General features: G+C 42.8%; 1 protein-coding gene across 2 annotated transcripts in view; it reads left to right on the forward strand.

Annotated features, from left to right (window-relative positions):
* setd3 (SET domain containing 3, actin histidine methyltransferase) overlaps positions 1-15,880 on the forward strand; it is a 116,044-nt gene that overhangs the window by 81,949 nt on the left and 18,215 nt on the right. For both annotated transcript variants that reach the window (XM_080202331.1, XM_080202329.1), the window contains 3 exons: positions 9,256-9,314; positions 12,612-12,726; positions 13,287-13,361. In XM_080202331.1, the coding sequence (XP_080058457.1) occupies positions 9,256-9,314; positions 12,612-12,726; positions 13,287-13,361 (249 nt within the window). The remainder of the gene's footprint in view (positions 1-9,255; positions 9,315-12,611; positions 12,727-13,286; positions 13,362-15,880) is intronic.

Here is a 15,880-nt window from a genome sequence, read left to right on the forward strand (position 1 = left end):
TGCCTGGGTTTCCTCCAGGTGCTCCAGTTTCTTACCACAGTCCAAAGATGTGCAGGTTAGGTGGATTGGCCATGCTAAATTGTCTCTTAGTGTCCAAAGATGTACCAGGGGATTATGGGGATAGGCAGGACTGGATAAGATGATCTGTTGGAGAGTCAGTGCAGACTCAATGGGACAAGTAGCCTCTTTTTGCACTGTAGAGATTTGATGAAGAATTGGTTAGCTAACAGGAAGCCATGTGCAGAGATAAATGGGTAATTTTCTGGTTGGCAAGCTGTAACTAGTGGAGTATCACAGGGGTCAGTGCTGAGGCCTCAAACTATTTACACTCTGTCAATGACTTGGAAGAAGGGACCAAATGTATGGTAGCTAAATTTACCATGACACCATGATAGGTAGGAAGGTAAGTTGTCAAGAGGAAGTACAGAGTCTGCAAAGGGATATGGGTGGTTTACACTCCAACTGCCAAACTTTTGCCCACTCACTCAATATGGAAATTGTGAACTTGTCCACTTTGGCAGGAAGAATAGAGAAACAGTATACTGTTTAAATGGAAAGAGATTGCAGAATTCCAGCACACGCAGATCTGAGTGCCCTAGTACAAGAATTGCAAGAAGTTAGTATCCAAATGCAGCAAGTTATTATGAATGCAAATGGAATTGTGTTGTATATGGGAAGGAGAATGGAATATAGAAGTTGGGGGATTTTACTGCAGTTGTACAGGACCTTGGTGAGACCACATCTAGAACACTGTGTACAGTTTTTGTCTCTTCATTTGAATAAACAAACACCAGAGAAGGATTACTTGATCCTGAAGGCAGACGAGGTTCATTGGACCGAATGGCCTACTTCTGCTCCCAAGTCCTGTGCTCCTATGTTATTTAATGGTGTCAGTTGATTGAGCAATGTTGGCCAGGACGTCTGGAGAGCTCTCCAACTGTATAAATAGTTTTGAGCTTTTTTTTTGCTATCTACTGGAAACTGAAGTTGGAGCTTCATGTTTCCTCTAGACAAACTCCCTCAGTCTTATACAGTCTGAGATCGCATCCCAGCCTACTCAAGAACAGCTTCTTCCTGCTGCCATCAGATGCTTGAATGGACCGACCTTATATTAAGCCGATTTTTTTTTTCTTTTTAGGCCCTAGCATAGCGAAGCACTACATTCTGCACCCCCTCCTTTCCTTCTCCCCTATGAACAGTATGAATGGTATGCTTTGTCTGTATGGTGCGCAAGAAACAATACTTCTCACTGTATCCCCATACATGTGACAAATCAAATCAAATGCTTGGGCACTGCACTGCACTGTTGGGTGGTTAAGATTAACATTAAGTTCTTGGTGTGGCTTGAACCAGCAACCTGCTAATTCATCCACGAGTGCCACAAACTCAGCGAAGATTATGTTATTAGCATGAGACTGCCACCCCCAGTGCCCTCTGCTGACTGACCCCAAATCAAAATGGAGCTTCCATGTGAAGTACATGGATAAAGTTTGCAAAAAGACAAGCAGACGTGTTTTTTTAAAAAATCATTTGGTTGCAGAACTTCAAGTTGCCAGAAGATGGTGCCACTTCCTTGCATGTTGTTCAATATTGTAAAATAGCATCAGTAGACTAAAGTGAATTTTGGAACTTTTTTTTAATATAAAATTGATTTTTTTTCCCGTAGCAATAAACATAATGTTCTTACAGAGAGATAAGATCAATAAGAAATTAATTTAACCTTTTCTTTTCTCTGAAGAAATATGATTTTACAAATATTTGAACCCACTGAACTCTTGCAATTTTAATCTTTCTCGGCACCAGGGCTGTGTTGTTGTAAATTACTGATAATTGAAAAATGGTAAAGTGTTTAAACTTGGGATTCGTTTAAAAAGGAAAAGCTGCAATATTAATCTGAAGAAGTACAATCAATACTCCTAGCATTTTGTGTTTGAAAGTATGGAATAAGTCGGTACAGAATAAAAGTAGATTTGCTTTTTATTACCAGACTGGTAGTTATTTTGCTACAGTGTTCTCATGAGTGCAGGAGTCAATAAAAATGGGCTTCGACATGGAACTACTTTGGTATCCGTCAGTATATATCTGAGGGATTTGGTTGGCTGTAATTATTTTCTTCTCTTTATAATGCAGTCGACATTGAAAGCCGATAGACTTGTCTAACATTCAAGCTGGGGGTTTTATTGAAGCCAGCTGCCTGTTAATACATGCTGTTGCCTTGATGCTGAGAGCCGGCATCTTTCATGGAACAAAAAAAAGACGCTTTGGTTTATGATCCTGTGCTTTTTTTTCCCTCCATGCCCTCCCCCACCTTTCCCTCCCCTTGGCCCACTCCACACCAACCCAGCTCGTTTCTTTCATTTTTCTCCGGTCCTTTCATCCAAAGGCGTCAGTCGGTTCCTTGCTGGTGTCCAGTTCCAGTCCCACCGTTAGTCTCCAGTATCGGTAGTAATTATTAGCAGCTGAACCCTAGATGGTCAGTGTCACCGCAAATGATCCTGCTGCCCTTGCCTCCTAAACACCGGATGACCCCTTAATGGGTTTTTTATTTAGTGGGAGTTTGCTGTGTGCAAATTGACTGCTGTGCTTACTAGAGTGGCTATAAGTAATTTTTTAAGTGCTTTGTTGAATCCAAAGTCATGAGCAGGCATTAGAGAAATGGAAGTTCTTTATTCTTTTAGCGCCTGCAACTTTGGTCATATTAAATGAAATTCTCCTATGTGGCACTTGTTAGGGAAGGGCGGGGTGGGGAGGGGATTTAAGATGGGCAGCCTTGATTCTATTGTCAGTTGATGAAAGGCCAGCGCGTCTATCCTGAATTTGATGTTACACAACATCCGTGCTATCGTAGCTGCTAACTTTTCTACTTCCCTAGACCAGCATGATTGTGGAGGGGAAGTACGTTACTGTTAATCCAATGACATTGGGTTACTGTATTGTAGTTCTTTTGATCCAAAAACACCTCCTGTTGTGTTGGTAGTATAAAAGTAAATGTCCATTCCCTGCTCAAAGGACAAACAGTTCCTTGGAGGGCTACAGTCTGGGTCTAGGTATGTCTCCAAATAGTTGATCAGAGAATATCAATGGCAGAAGCCTGGATGCAGATCAGCTGGCCTCTTGTTTGGAGAATAATGCATGAAATAGAGTTGGACAGGGTAGGAAATTTCCTTCTGAAATAAAGATTAAACAAGAAGGAATCTTTACCATGTGGTCCTTGTAATGTATACTGACCCGGAATATGTTCATGTGGTCTCTCAGTGGTAGACATTTTAACAAAGAATGAGAAATGTACATAATTATGTAGATACCTCTTCAAGACATTTCAAATCAGCTCGTAGCCAATGATGTCCTTCTGAAACATAATCACTGTTAAAATCCTGGGGAACAGAGCAGCTAATTTGTATATGGCAGGGTCCTACAAACAGAAAATGAGATAAATGAACAGACAAGCTATTGAACGGTGTTGGTGAGAAGGCCAAGCTTCAGAGCTCCTCATTAAATATTGGTCTTGCAATTTACATCCATCCATGAGTTAGGTGTGCATCCGTTTGATATCTCATCTGAAAGATGGCACCTCAAACAAGGCAGCACTCATTCAGTACTCCATTGAACTCTAGATTTTGTGCTAAAGATTCTTGACTGCATATTGAACTGGAGGCAAAAGTTGGCACTGCTGTGTCAAAATTGATCTAATGTCAGCCACATTGGGAAAGAACAAAGCTTTAATGAAACATCGCTTGTGTTCATAACCTCATCATAAATGGTCTAGTGGTACTTAAGCCTTTAATCCTTTGCTATTAACATTGCACTTGGTGTGGTTAAATGCTTAAACTGATCCTTACCAAAACTGAGAAAAGAAGGCATGGCGGCACAGTAGTTAACACTTCTGCCTCACAGCACCAGGGACCTGGGTTCAATTTTGGCCTTGGGTGACTATATGTGTGTACGTCCTCCCCATGTCTACATGGGTTTCCTCTGGGTGCTCCAGCTTCCTCCTATGGTCCAAATATATGCAGGTTAGGTGAATTGTCCATGATAAATTGCCCCCTAGTCAGGGGTGGTTAGCAGGTTAGATATGTGAGGTTACAGGGAAATGGTCTGGGTGTGATTGTTGTTGATGCAGGCTCGATGGGCCAAATGGCCTCCGCCTGCGTTGTAAGGATTCTAAGGTATACTGGCAGTTTCTAATAACACACACAGGTTACAGACGTGAGTCTCTGCTGAGTTGCACTAAAAGTGTAATTTGTCTGAAGTTGGTCAAATTGGTGCAAATAATTGTGGAAATGTTTAGCACAGATTACATGCAGTGCCAAGTCAAAGTTGCTGCAATCTTTTGTGCTGGTTTACAAACCACTACCCACAAGACTGGGCACACTCCCCAAATTGAATCATGGAAGATTTTACTTTTGGCAGTGTGCAAATATCATGACCTGAAATTTTGGGCTTAAAAAAAACTTCTGAAAGCTAGCACAGTTTGGGCTTGGATTGCCAATTGCGCCCGAAGTGGAAATCCTTGGCCACAATGTACTAGCCCAAACATTTCCTAACAATTGAGAGGAAATGCATTCTTACCGCATTAATGTTGGAATATGGAGTCCTTATTTGTCAACCAGAAGACAATGGTGTGCGATATACTGGAAGTCAATATTTCCATTGACTGCTGCAGGTACGATAATGGGTTGAAATCGAAAGAAAATCCATGAAGAAAATTAACAGTATACGTTTTAGATTAGAATAGGGTGCTTGGGAGTTAATTGAATAACTGCAACTACATTGTTTGAGCATGTAATCCAGGCTGACATTTCAGTCCAGCAGCGAGGGGGTGTTGCACTGTTGGAGGTGCTGCCTTTCGAATGAGGTGTGAAACCAAAGCCCCGTCTGTCTGTTCAGGTGGATATAAAAGATCTTGTGACATTATTTTAACAAAAAAACAGTGAGGAGTTATCCTGGCCAAGAATAGCATTTCTGATTGCTGATCCTTTGCTGTTTGTGGGACCTTCTTGCCCATGAACGTATCTCTCTCTTTTTCTACGTAACATGAGAGGTGTTGTATAAATGCAGGTTGGTTGGTTGGTTCCTTCATGTTCCAAATAATTTAATCTTGTGGTTTCAGATGGATGTAATAAACTGCTTGAGCTACGCTCTGGCAGTCCACAATGTTATCTGGGCACGTTGATTAGATTGCTACCTTGTAATCACTGCTAGATAACTATTTTGTATATGGCCTTATAATACTGAGTTAATAGGTTTGTCTTGGGTGTGTGGAACTCTTTGGATTTGTAATGGGGTATTTCATACTCCCAAAACAGACACAGCAATGCACTGCTGGTGCTATAGTTTGCAATTCCTGATAAAAGCAGTCAAAATATTTTTGCAATTAGATTTACACCGTAACTTCACTATTGATTTAGTTGTGGTGATGCTGTGCATGCTGCGAGGGATTCGAGCATTCATTCAGCCTGTCGCACCTCTTCTGAAACTGAGGGCAAACCTAACAGCCTCCCTCATGGTGCGTTTGGTGGTGGGGGAGGGAGGTTTGCGATTGTGGGTCTTTAAGTGGGCAATTAATGCCACTTAAGGGTCTCAAAACCTTCAATGGTGGCATTAACTCAATAGCTGTTTAACCAGCTGGCAGCTGAGACTCCTGTCGTGTCCATTAAATATGGTCATGAATTCTTGGGGAGGGGACAGGCCAGTTCATACATTAAGTTCTACTGGCCGTTTAAGTTGCAGTATCCATCCTGCCAATTTTAATTTATTGGGATTAAACAAAAAACATTTGCAAAATAAACAATTAGTTGAGTTTAAATAATTTCCAGTATCTTATGGAGAAAGCTAGGGTGACCTTGAAGAAATGGGGTAAAGTGAGGTCAATATTTAATGCTGGCAAGAAATGGTCATTATGGGAGATGGTGAAATCATCCTTTGCACAAGTGCTAACAAATTAGCAGCTTTTTGTTTTGGTCATTTGGGTGGCACGGTTGCACAGCACTGCTGCCTCTCAATCCTAGGGATCTGGGTTCAATTCTGACTGTGGGTGACTGTCTGGAGTTTACACATTCTCCCAGTGTTTGCTTGGTTTCCTCCAGGTGCTCCAGTTTCCTCCAACGCAGCAAAGATATACAGATTAGGTTGATTGGCCACAGTAAATCGCCCTTTAGGGTCAGGAGCATTTGCAGGATAAATATATGGGATAGGGACAGGGTGAGATTGTTGTCCGTGCAAGCCCGCTGGGCCAAATGGCCTCCTTCAAAATTATATATACTTGAGTTCTGTGTACACTCGGGAGGTTCTTTTGGAGATGAATTAGGTGATATTGAGACTCATAGGCTGGGATTTTACAACCTCACTGGGGCGAGGCTCGTAAAATCCCGCCTGAGCCAATTGAGAAGTCGTTCTGTGAGCCTTGCCCGCCCTGATTCAGGGGTGGGCGAGGCGGTAAAATTCTGGCCATAGAGTTGGTAGCTGTGTGCAAGGACTTGGGGCTGGATTTTCCTATCTTACCGCAGGGCAAATCCCATCAGACGAGCTTTAAGAATGGCAACTATGGCTCAATTTTGGGATTGCTGCCATTGGTTGTTTAGTAATCCCATTAAGAAGAATATGATGGCAATGCTACTGGGATTGGCACTGATTTACCAACCACACTAAAATGAAAACGCATTATTAGAACACTCTTTAAATGGAAGACACTTGTACTTATAATGGAAGCAATTCAGAGGAGGTTCATTTGGCTAATTCCTGGGATGAAAAACTTTGTCTTGTGGCTAATGATGAGCAATTTGGGCCCATACTTATTGTAGTTTAGAAGAAAGAGACATGATTCAGATTTCCTTGCAGAGTAGTAGAGGTCAGGCCGTTGAATATATTCAACGCTGATTTAAGACAGAGTTCAGGAATTTGGGGGGGGGGGGGAGACAGGCAGAAAAGTGGAATTATGACCACAATCAAACCAGTCATGAACGCATTGAATGCTGGAGCAACAGGCTTGAGGGGCTGAATAGCCTACCCCAAATCCTATTTCTTATGATATAGTTACAAAGTTTTTCCTCACAGCAGTTGTTAGTGATCTTATTGTGTCATAGCATTAATAGTTTCTGTTGTATGGAGTTTGTGATTTTTTTTGTTGATTTGGAGATGCAAATGCCAATGCTAAAGAATGCAGTGCTTTTCCATTTTTAACCCACATTTTCTGCTCCCAGGTCTGCAATAGCTGGGTCAGTGGGATATGGGTAGAGTGTAGCTCGATTTCTCTGCCTCTACTTTTCCCCCAACATCTAAGAGCCATCCCTATTACATCAACTGTGCGTTTCTTGCATGAACCTTCTAGTCTGTCTGAGTGAAATTGCCAGTTTATATTCAAGAAACAAGAAAAACTTGAATCCTGTATCAAATTCTTCCTCATCCACATTCAGTCTCTGCTGCTTTCCACAGTGGATAGAGAGAAGCCACTTGGAGCAACTTTAATTCTATGATCATGCTGGTGAAGTAGCCCCTGACAGTTACAGATACCATGTGCCTTTTACACCACATTTAGATGGGAGCAGAAGTTTATAGCAGCTAAAATAATGTTGTTTTTATTTGTCTATGCATGAAGTGGTCTTCTAAGAATCTGCTTCAATCAGACTGGATAAATGTTTCACCATAAAACTTGTTGGCAAATGAACCTGGCACACCGGTGCTTTAATGTTCTTTCAACTCAGTTGAAATTGTGTACAATCATCTTTCAGAGAAGGAAATAACTGAAGAACCAATCTTATTTTGATTATTAAGTTGGCTTATGTATGTAATAGTTAAAGCATCTTGCCTTTAACACCTCCTGTCCTATGAAGAAAGCTGAATGAATCAGGTTATTTTTTCCACATTAAAGCACAGTACAGCTAGCATCTAATTAGCAGCCTTTTGTGATCTTGAGTTTGGCCAAAACTGCATTATCTGTGCTAGCTTTTGTTGTATAATTGATTTGCGGTGCAGCTACTTAAACCTCAGTCTCCCCCGCCCCCCTCCCCTCCTCACTACTGTACTCCTGATGCCAACCAATATACTATTGAGAGAAATGATGAATTACCCCAACTTCTGATGCTAATGCATCAAGGAAGAAATTGCATGCTACATAGACTGCCACTGACAGTAGCACTGCATCAGAGCGCAGTGCAAGGAAAGGCTCCCAGTCCATAAAAAAAAAATCCGTCTCCCGGGCCCCTGCCAGTGTCAACAAGTGAACGTTTTTGGAAAAGAGGTGACATTCGGTAGGCTGATGAAGGACTTGTTGGCAGCAGATTGCGTTACTGTCACAGGCCCTAAGTTTTATTTTGTATTGCTGGTGGGTTCTGCTTGCAGGAGTTGATGGAGCAGATTTATGACAGCTGCTGGGCACAACAAATTAAGTTGACAGTGATGTATGGGAGCATTATGGCATGATGATCCTGCCGTAGCTCGGCTGGACTCCTCTTGCTTCATTTGGCTCTTGTTAGTATCTGTTAGGCTGCTAAGTAATGAAATTCCGTTGACTGACTTGTGTTCTTTTTTTTCTCTCTCTCTCTTTCCCATTCTCTTTGCTCCTTCTCCTCTCTCTCTTTCCCCTTCTCCTCCCCCTCCCTCTCTTTCCCCTTCTCCTCCCTCTCCCTCTCTTTCCCCTTCTCCTCCCTCTCCCTCTCTTTCCCCTTCTCCTCCCTCTCCCTCTCTTTCCCCTTCTCCTCCCTCTCCCTCTCTTTCCCCTTCTCCTCCCTCTCCCTCTCTTTCCCCTTCTCCTCCCTCTCTTTCCCCTTCTCCTCCCTCTCTTTCCCCTTCTCCTCCCTCTCTTTCCCCTTCTCCTCCCTCTCTTTCCCCTCCTCCTCCCTCTCTTTCCCCTCCTCCTCCCTCTCTTTCCCCTCCTCCTCCCTCTCTTTCCCCTTCTCCTCCCTCTCTTTCCCCTTCTCCTCCCTCTCTTTCCCCTTCTCCTCCCTCTCTTTCCCCTTCTCCTCCCTCTCTTTCCCCTTCTCCTCCCTCTCTTTCCCCTTCTCCTCCCTCTCTTTCCCCTTCTCCTCCCTCTCTTTCCCCTTCTCCTCCCTCTCTTTCCCCTTCTCCTCCCTCTCTTTCCCCTTCTCCTCCCTCTCTTTCCCCTTCTCCTCCCTCTCTTTCCCCTTCTCCTCCCTCTCTTTCCCCTTCTCCTCCCTCTCTTTCCCCTTCTCCTCCCTCTCTTTCCCCTTCTCCTCCCTCTCCCTCTCTTTCCCCTCTTCCTCCCCGGCTCCCACTATTCTCCATTCCTTCAACTCTTAGACCCATCCGAATGCCAGCAAACTGCCCTTGAAGGAATCTTTCACCTTTGACGATTACAGGTTGGTATTTAAAGGGAGATGTGAGAGAATTTAGTAAAGACCGATTCTATTTTTTCCCTCCTGAATGAATTACGTGTTGTAAAACAAGTTCTGCGGCCTGTGCATAAAGTTAGTGCCTCATTTTAATAATGGGAACTCTACTGAACTTGCAATCCATCTGCTTCATCAGAGGTGACTCATCATGCAATGAGCAAGATGTAAAATGTGCTGACTTAAACACTCTAAGAATGAGAGAGTGAAATATAGCACTTTTCAAAGACAACAATCCCAAAGTACTTTATTCAAGTATAGCTTTTTGTTTGATGTGGTGAGAAGTGTATCTTAAGATTTGACAGCTGACTGAAGAGTTGATTGATTTGTCCATTCATCCTCTGGCATTAATGGGTTATACAAGTGGACATGTTCCTTTGGTCTTTATCTGTCAGCGAAGTTTCACCACTCAACCCCCAGCTCCAACTGTTCCACTAAGTTAATATTTTATAACTAACTTAGAAAAGTGATTAAAATTGAGGAAGGAACAGTGCATTTTTTTAAATATCCTTCTAAATTTTCTGCAGTAGTTCTCACAGCAGCAGATCAATCTTTAATTCCTCGAGATTTCTTTTTATTCATTTGTGGGACGTAGGCGTTGCTGGCTGGCCACCATTTATTGCCCGTCCCTAGTTGCCTGAGGGCAGTTGAGAATCAGCCACGTTGCTGTGGCTCTGGAGTCACATGTAGGCCAGACCAGGTAAGGATGGCAGATTTCCTTCCCTAAAGGACATTCGTGAACTAGATAGGTTCCGTGATGATCCTGAAATTTAAACTGCAGTAGTGCCACTCTTGAAAATAGATTAAATATAAGCTTTCCATCCACATTTTCTTGTTGCTGTTGAAAGGTTATTTAATTCTTAGTGGCTATCCGTAAAATAAAAGCTGAATTTATCATTGAGGATGAACGTGCAGGAGGTGACAATGGGAGGACACGGAGATGAGGTTGAGGGAGCTTTCTTTTATTGAAGACAAATAAGATCAAAACAATTGTACCCATGAGGGTCTGAGTAAGGCCTCCACTAATGCCATGTTGGACTTTTATTTTTGATCTGAATACAATTGTTCCTTTGAATTTATTCTTCTTGTCTGATAACGCATGTGGTGTTCCCACTGCAACACAGGTCGGGTTTGATGTTTGTGAAACATAGGCAAACAGTGAGCTACTTGGCAGAAAACCAGAGACCGCACAGGCACACTCCAAATGCCTTTTCTGCACAAAGGAAAAAGGAACAGGAGTCCAAAAGCAAAACACAGCGGGTGCTGGAAATCTGAAATAAGAACAGAAAATTCTTGAGAAACTCAACAGTTGAGGGATCTGTGGAGAGAAGAACAGTTTTAACATTTCAGGATGTTCTAATGAAAGGTCATGACCTGAAATTCTGTCTCTCTCTCCACAGATGCTACCTGAGCTGCTGAGTATTTCTAACATTTTTTGTTTTTATTATTAATGGAGTAGACCATATGGCCCCTCCAGTCTGCATCTCATTCAGTAAGATTATGACTGATCTTCTACCCTAATTCACTTTTACACCAAATTGATATATCCCTTGATTCCTTTGTGTCCAAAAATCTATTCATCTCTGTTTTGAGTACATTCGATGGCTGAACATGTAGAGTTCTCTGGAAATTAAGTATTCCAAAAATTAACAACCCTCTGAATTAAGAAATATCCTTCATCCTCATCCGAGATGGAATTTCATCTCAACTCTATGCTTGCGCAATACAATGAATAGCAACTTGTAAATACAAATAGTTTAGAAGTGCCTTATAAAGCAGTGGGTCCAAATCTTTTATATGTTATGGCCTTCAATACAATAAAACATTTTTGGGATGCACTTCCTATTTTCTCTATCTTCTTCCCTTACTGGGATCTCTGTTTTTAACTTCATCTGTCCTCTTGCCATTTTTTTGACCTCTCTTGCTTCTCCTGGAGCTTTTGCGTCCTTTTTGAGTTTTTACTTTTTGTCTGGGCGCGTGGAGCCTTTGTCGTCTGCTCCAAGTCCTGTTGGTCATGCGTGTGGGCCCAACTGATGTAATCAACCTAAACCTTGCACGTGCAGCTCTTTCACAGCCGGTGCACACACTGGAGGTCCAAGATATGTCAGGTCTGGAGATGCTGGAGCTGAAGTCAAAGGTTTTAGTTTTAGTTTTAGTTTCACTATGTGAATTTAGAATCTTTTATCATTGCACACCAGTGTTCCCCAGCACATTGGTTGGGAATCACTCTGAAGCACTTGTCGTCACCAGTACCTCAGTCACAATTTTAAAGGTGTTGCAGGGGTTTTATTACACACTTAGAGACTGCTTTGCGTGATGTGTGAACCATCTCTGAGATTTGATGTTTGAAAAATGACTGGTTAATGTTCTCTGACAGGGTATGTAAACAGGCATATATTTACTTTGTCTTCACGTGTGGGAGAAGCACTGAGTGCTTTCCAAGGGATAGAGGAAGATGCTGAATCAGCCCTGGGCAGCAGTTGTAGGGTCAGGAGAAACAACTGAAAGAATGATTGAAGAAAGTTTTTGTTTGGTTGCTTTTGAAGGAAGAATGGGGCTTGGACCTTGGGGCAATCTAATTTATAAAATCATGCACCCATGGGCTGTATATTACAGGGCACTGCAGCCCCACTTTCCCATATCACCACCCACCGACCCCTGGAGAGTCCACCCATGATCCGGAGGATTTGAACTGCAGCAATTTAACTAGGGGAACAATGTTTATTGCTTTACGGTGATCTATCAACCTCAAGAGGAAGTCCCATTTTAAGGAGCACTCAGCTAAACAGATGATCGGGAGCTCTTGTGGTCTCTGTAGCACCAGCTAGGAACAGTGGCCGTGGCTGGGACTACAAGTCCCCAAACTGAAGAGGTCGGGCAAGTGGAGATCTTGCCGGGACACGGGTGGGGGTGGGGGTTGGTTGCATGCAGGGTCAAGTTCAGGAATCCAAGATGGTGGAAAATAAGAGAGCCTTTCAATTAGGCAGGCAGAACATTTTTGTTCCTCCCCTTGCCCAACACAAGACTGCACAACTGAACTTGCTAGGCTTTCCTCATTGCTTGAGCCTCTCCCTGCCAAATTATAGACCAGTCATGAGTGTATAGATAGGTAGCAGGAAGGCCATGACCAGCTGGATTTTATGTGCTTCCCTGTCCATTCAGATCTGCTGTTAGGAGAGTGTAAAATTCAGACCCAGATCCTTGAAGTTGAAAATGTCTACTTGCTTTCCAATTTCATAATGGTTTCATTTTGCTGCTTCATTACAGATGGGCTGTCTCTTCTGTCATGACTCGTCAGAACCAAATTCCAACTGAAGATGGTTCCCGGGTCACTTTGGCCCTTATACCTCTCTGGGATATGTGTAACCACACCAATGGCTTGGTGAGTGAAAAGATCAACTTATGCCCTATTAGGGATTTGAATGGTCTATTCCTGCTCCTACATCAAGTGACAGCACATGGAAGTTGGCTAATTGGTATACATTTGTTGGGTGAGAACATTAATGCAGATAACCAATCTAGCTAATAGATTATCAGTTCTACAAAATATTTTCAGTGGATGATGGACATAAGTGAATCTTACGTGTGGGAACAGTTTTACCAGTATGCAATTACAAACTCCAAACAAGGCACTCTATGCCCTTAAATCCCTACCCATTCATTACATAATAGTGAAAATTATTTTCTTTGTATGGAGAAACAGCGTTCATTGTGATTGGATAATGGATGGCTAATGTGAACAAGATGTTTAGAATGCAACAAATGCAGTTTTGTCCTCAGAATGTGTAAACTCTCATTTGTATTATCTTTACAAAAAGGCAGAGGGAGAGGAAATTTTCACCTGTGTTTTAAGCTATTGCTTTTGTCCACACCTGAGGACATCTAGGACCCAGAAACTCTTAATTAGTTCCCTAAGTTAACCTTCAGCCTTTCTCATTGTAGATCACAACTGGGTACAACCTGGAGGATGACCGGTGTGAATGTGTTGCTTTACAGGATTATAAAGCTGAAGATCAGGTAAGGAAGAAAGTTCCTGGAGGAGCAGCCGGTGGTGTGGGGGGTGGTGTTCTGCCTCCCTGGGGGGTCTGCACTGCAGGGATGTGGGGGATCGTCATCGGGGGGGGGCGGGCACTGAAGATCAGGGCCGGCTGGGGGTGTCCGCCTGCTAAGGGGTTGGATTGCCTGGGAACGTGGGTGATCTGGGAGGCGGGGTGGGGGGGGAGGGCAGCTGGAGATCGGGGTGCTCGGGATGGGAGGGGGTGGGGGGTTTGCTTCGGGACTGGCCTGGGATTGAGTGGGGAGGTCCCGATCAGGATGTGGAGGTGTTTGGTGGGGCAGCGCTGCAGGGGCTCCTGGGCTGGCCAGCGATTTAGCTGACCAGCAAAGAGGGAGGCTGTCAATGCAGGCCTGCTGGTTTCAGCCCCTTCAGTAGGAATAGGCTCTGCCCCTTAAATGTAATGATATCCACACTTGCGCCCTTTGCATTGCACAGAGTGTGGGAGATTCTAGTGTGAACTCCCACTGAAAAGAACAGTGTGAATTACTCCAGTTTTCCCGTGAATTTGACACTTAGAATTTATTTTGGGAGAATTCAGGCTATTATCTCTGTTTCTTGCCTTATAGAGGCTGGCAGACCTGCTGAGTTTTTCTGGCATCCTCTGTTCTTGTTTCAGTTCCAGCCATCTACAGTATTTTGATCATTTGAAGGAAGAAAGTTATTGGTTCCATGATTCTAGAAGATTTTTGAAGCAATGACATTATTTTCTTACTGTAATGGCATTTAATTTTTAAGAAACCCAAGGGAAGCAGGAATTTTCAGTGAAGTCATCTTCCCCACAGAAGTAGAGCTATTTGTTCAAGGATGGCAATTGGAAATCATGCTTTAAGTTTAGAAGGATAGGGTTAGATGAAATAGGGTGGGGAAGAGGCTCCTGTGGAACATAGATCAACGGCATAGAGCAGCCGTCCTGTTGACTGGTTTCAATGCTGTAAATTTTATGTAATGTAATATATTATCAAGGAAGGAAGAACAATAGTCCTTTTGCAGACTAATAGGACTATAGTCCTATTTTTGGGTGACAGGTAATCTACTATGAATTGCACCCCAAATCCTACACAAGTGGGATGACCGAGACCTTGCATTTTTGGGAATAAAAGTAAACGATTTGGCCAGTTCCTTTGAGACTTGCTGCTATTTTTAACCCTATTCATGAGTTCATCTCATTTTTCAATTTATCTATACTTTAATGCACTGTAGTTTAGAATCCAGATTGCTTTATCTTGTACAATTTTTCTGTAACACGCAAAGATGCAGCAAGTTTGGGTAAAGGCCTGAAAGACCACCTGAAAGTACAGTGAGGTGGAAGCTTGCTCTTGACAATCCCAGATTCGGAAAGAACCCCAAGATCACTGAAAGGAGTCCCAATGTGCAGCTAGGGCAGGGCAGCAGGGAAATGCCAAAAATCATAGACCCAGGCTGATACAAGTGGGCGGCACAGTGGTTAGCACTGTGTTAGCACTGCTGCCTCATAGTGCCAGGGGCACAGGTTTGATTCCCGGCTTGGGTCACTGTCTGTGTAGAGTTGCACATCCTCCCTGTATCTGCGTGGTTTCCTCCGGGTGCCCCGGTTTCCTCCCACAGTCCAGAGATGTGCCTATTAGGTGGATTGGCCAATGCTGAACTGTCCCTTATTGTAAGGGGAATAGCTAGGGTAAATGCATGGGGTTATGGGGATAGGGCGCGGGTGGGATTGTGGTCGGTGCAGACTCGATAGGCCAAATGGTTTCCTACACTGTACGATTCTATGAAATGAAATAAGATATAGGAGCAGAATTAAGCCGTTTGGCCCATTGAGTCTGCTCTGGCATTTGATCATGGCTGATATGCTCCTCATCCCCATTTTCCTGGTTTCTCCCCATAACCCTTATATCCATGGACTTTGCTCAATTAACTGTGTAAAGTTTTAGTAAAAATTATTTCTCAAGAAGCAGTTAGTTTGCGAACTCATGAGTATTGCAAGCTGATACAGCCCAATGCATTGGCACTGAATTTGCAGCATATCACCTGCCACCCCCTATTGAGATGATTGGTTTCATTGATCACCGAAAATTATTTTTATGTATTTCTTTGGATTTGTGTTAACCACTTTAGCTTGAAACAGCCCATTTGCCAACCCTCAGCAATTTTCTGCTCCTAAGGTTAGAACAATTACGTTCATGTATAAGTGCTGAATTGTACTTGTATTGCCTTCCCGTGCACGCTGTTTTTACGCAGGCATGAATCTGTTAGTTTTTAAATTTTAAAATAAGCACGCACAGAAATTTAGTACAATCTCATTAAAGAAAAGAAAGAACTTGCATTAATATACCACTCATTTTAAAATAAGCACGCACAGAAATTTAGTACAATCTCATTAAAGAAAAGAAAGAACTTGCATTAATATACCACTCATTTTAAAATAAGCACGCACAGAAATTTAGTACAATCTCATTAAAGAAAAGAAAGAACTTGCATTAATATACCACTCATGAGTTCA

The sequence above is a fragment of the Carcharhinus amblyrhynchos genome, chromosome 14 (genome assembly GCF_965287045.1).
Source record: "Carcharhinus amblyrhynchos chromosome 14, sCarAmb.v2.hapA, whole genome shotgun sequence".
NCBI classification, from domain to species: domain Eukaryota; kingdom Metazoa; phylum Chordata; class Chondrichthyes; order Carcharhiniformes; family Carcharhinidae; genus Carcharhinus; species Carcharhinus amblyrhynchos.